The following is a 2,659-nucleotide window of genomic DNA, read 5'->3' as shown; positions in this document are numbered from 1 at the left end:
CTTTTTCCGGCGGCAATATCCGTCGGAAAAAGTGGACTTTTTGGTAGTGAGATCAAAAAATTAATCAACTCATCCAAAAGCTTACAAGTATCTATGCCATTCTTAAAAAATATGTTCTCACATGATCCTAACACATATGGGTCCAATAATTATCGTTATTATGGCTTAAACACTATTAAATACGAGATTCATATGGGAAAACTTAAAAACTAAAATATGAGAGTTTCTCAAATGTCATAAAAAGAGCTTATTAGCATTAAGCTCCTATGCATAGACACATAATGTTCGAGAACAAAGATTAAAATCAAACTCGATATATTGTATTCAAAGGTGGGCTTTGACGTTCCTTTAGCTTGGGGCATGGACAGACCTACAGTGGTGCCAACGATGGCACGTGCCACCATATTATTTCTCCGTCGAAGGGTAAAAAAATTTAGGTTCGTGAAAGGTGCAACCGTATTAATTTGTTGTATGCCACCGTATGTATTTTGAAACTACAATGTGAACAAGTTTTATTTGGTAGAGGTGGTTTGCAAGGCTCTTGTTCCACCCCAGACCCGAGTTCAATTCTTGTTTGTGTCATTTTCTAAGTCAAATAATGCCACAACTTGAATTTATTTCCCTATATTTGTTTCTTATAATCAAATGGTACCACCTTTTGAAAAAGTTTTTAGGTCCGTCCCTGCTTGGGGATAGATGTTTCTAAGAAAACCCTCACTTTATGAAAAAGATTGAAAAGACAGCTAAAAGCGTGGTTTTACAAAATTAATATAATAAATAATCACATGAATTCTCACAAAAATGTCAAAATCATTAAATTGACCCTAATATTGCATACTGATATTTACGGTTGGGTTCATGTGAGACCAACTTGTTTTTGTGAGTCCCATAAAACTACAGAATAACACTGAAACTTTAAAACAAAACATTATAAAAGTACAAAAACACCGAATTCACAGTGTTCCGCTATAAAATTTTAGTGTTATTTACGTGGTAGCTTTCACGAAATCAATATTGTAAATAACCCCGATTATTATACTTATACAAACATATGATTGGAGACAGAGGTCTCAGCATTTATTGCATGCAAGATTTTCCAAAAAAGGAATCAAATCAAAAGAAAATTCAAAATTAACTTTTCTTCAATTTTCWATCACACCTTGTTTCCATTGATGGATATCTCACAAGATGCTGCAAGTATTGGAAGGGACTTCATGGACAACCTGCAMCGGCCAGGCTTGCCAGCAGTGGTGTTCACGACAAACGCATTCACACCACACTGTTTGCTTTGGCTCCTTTTGACTGGTGGCGGTGGCGGTGGTGGTGGAGGGAGGTTTGGGCGGTTTCTTCTCCTCTACCGGACCAACACTGACGAGTTCCGCGTGCCCTACGCGTTTTCTTAACAAGCACGTTAGTTGAACCGAGTCGATTCGTTCTCCGATCACTACTATCTGTTGTTTATCCACTAAAGTCACTGAATCCACCACCCCTGTTTCTCCATTTTTCACGATTTAGTCCAAATAATCATCGAAATACTTTTTTGAACAATAAATCACGGATCTCGTCCGATTAGGAATCAGAAGGGAAAAAACGACACGTCCAAACAGAACTATTCCGATCAAATCACGGAAGGATTCATCCGACGCAAATGCCCCAATTTAAGTGAAACTCAAGTTCGTCGATGATTTTATGTTAGAATCAGAATTTTGGATCAGATATGATCCAGGTCGTTTTTATACATAGTTCGAATATAAATTCATCGAGATTCCTTTGATAAGCGAGAGGTGGTCGGATTTGTCATCGTTTACTTCGTATTTGAACTTGAAATTGTTGAAAGTAGTAGGCGAAAGCAATCAATTAGAGGAAATAAGAAAACCTAACACAGAAGTTGTCGAACATCTTACTGGAGACACTGACGACGATCTGCAAAGCCTTGCGAGGCGACTTGTGGTTCTTCATCGTCACCTTCACCACAATCTTTTGCTGCAAAAACAATGAATTATAGAACTTAAGGCCAAGTAATTCAAACAAATGCAACGCAGAATCAAATTCCATTACTGAACAAATTTCTACCTTCGCCATTTTTGTGCTTTTGAGACGATTATATGATGGGTTCTCACTTCTTTCTCTAGAGAAAAAACGTTCAGATTCGTTGGAGTTTTATATCGAACCTCATGGGGTGGAGGCAATTGGCAAGTGGATGAAACGACGACGTAACGATGACTATTGAGTAATTAATAGCAATATTTAGCTTATTATTTATCTTCTAAGGTGTTAGTTTGTCAAATTAGTTCATAAACAAAATGTAGTTGATAAATTTATTGATAAATAAATTATGTTTATTAAAAACTAAATGTAAAATGGAAAAAAAAAGGACAACTTAAAACAATAATTAATTAAAAATATTTTATAATAAAATGAAAATACATTTATAATAATGTAATTAAAACAAAATTTTAATATTATAGTATAATACCCCTAGAGAGGGATCACGCTAAGCCAGCGAAAAGGGTTTTCCATAAGATGGATATTATTTAATATAAATAAGATAGTAAAGAAAAATTAAATATATGATATGTTGATTAAAAAATTTAGAATTGATTATTATATATAATATAAAATTTGAATTTGTTAAAAAGAATTAAAAAAAAATCTACAT

General features: G+C 34.4%; 1 protein-coding gene across 1 annotated transcript; it reads right to left on the bottom strand.

The window, feature by feature from the left end:
* Window positions 1-1,075: 1,075 nt before the first annotated feature.
* On the bottom strand, window positions 1,076-2,124 carry LOC112508175 (heavy metal-associated isoprenylated plant protein 46-like). The gene is made up of 3 exons (XM_025112957.1): window positions 2,074-2,124; window positions 1,905-1,983; window positions 1,076-1,489 (listed from the first exon to the last, which is right to left on the bottom strand). Exons 1-3 carry the CDS (start codon window positions 2,080-2,082, stop codon window positions 1,182-1,184), a joined length of 396 nt encoding a protein of 131 aa, XP_024968725.1. The 5' UTR covers window positions 2,083-2,124; the 3' UTR covers window positions 1,076-1,181.
* Between the last annotated feature and the right edge of the window lie 535 nt (window positions 2,125-2,659).

The sequence above is a fragment of the Cynara cardunculus genome, assembly GCF_001531365.2.
Source record: "Cynara cardunculus var. scolymus isolate 2C chromosome LG 2, CcrdV1, whole genome shotgun sequence".
In the NCBI taxonomy this organism is placed as follows: Eukaryota; Viridiplantae; Streptophyta; class Magnoliopsida; order Asterales; family Asteraceae; genus Cynara; species Cynara cardunculus.
The sequence above is the reverse complement of the archived record's forward strand: the minus strand, read 5'-3'. Positions and strand labels throughout refer to the sequence as shown.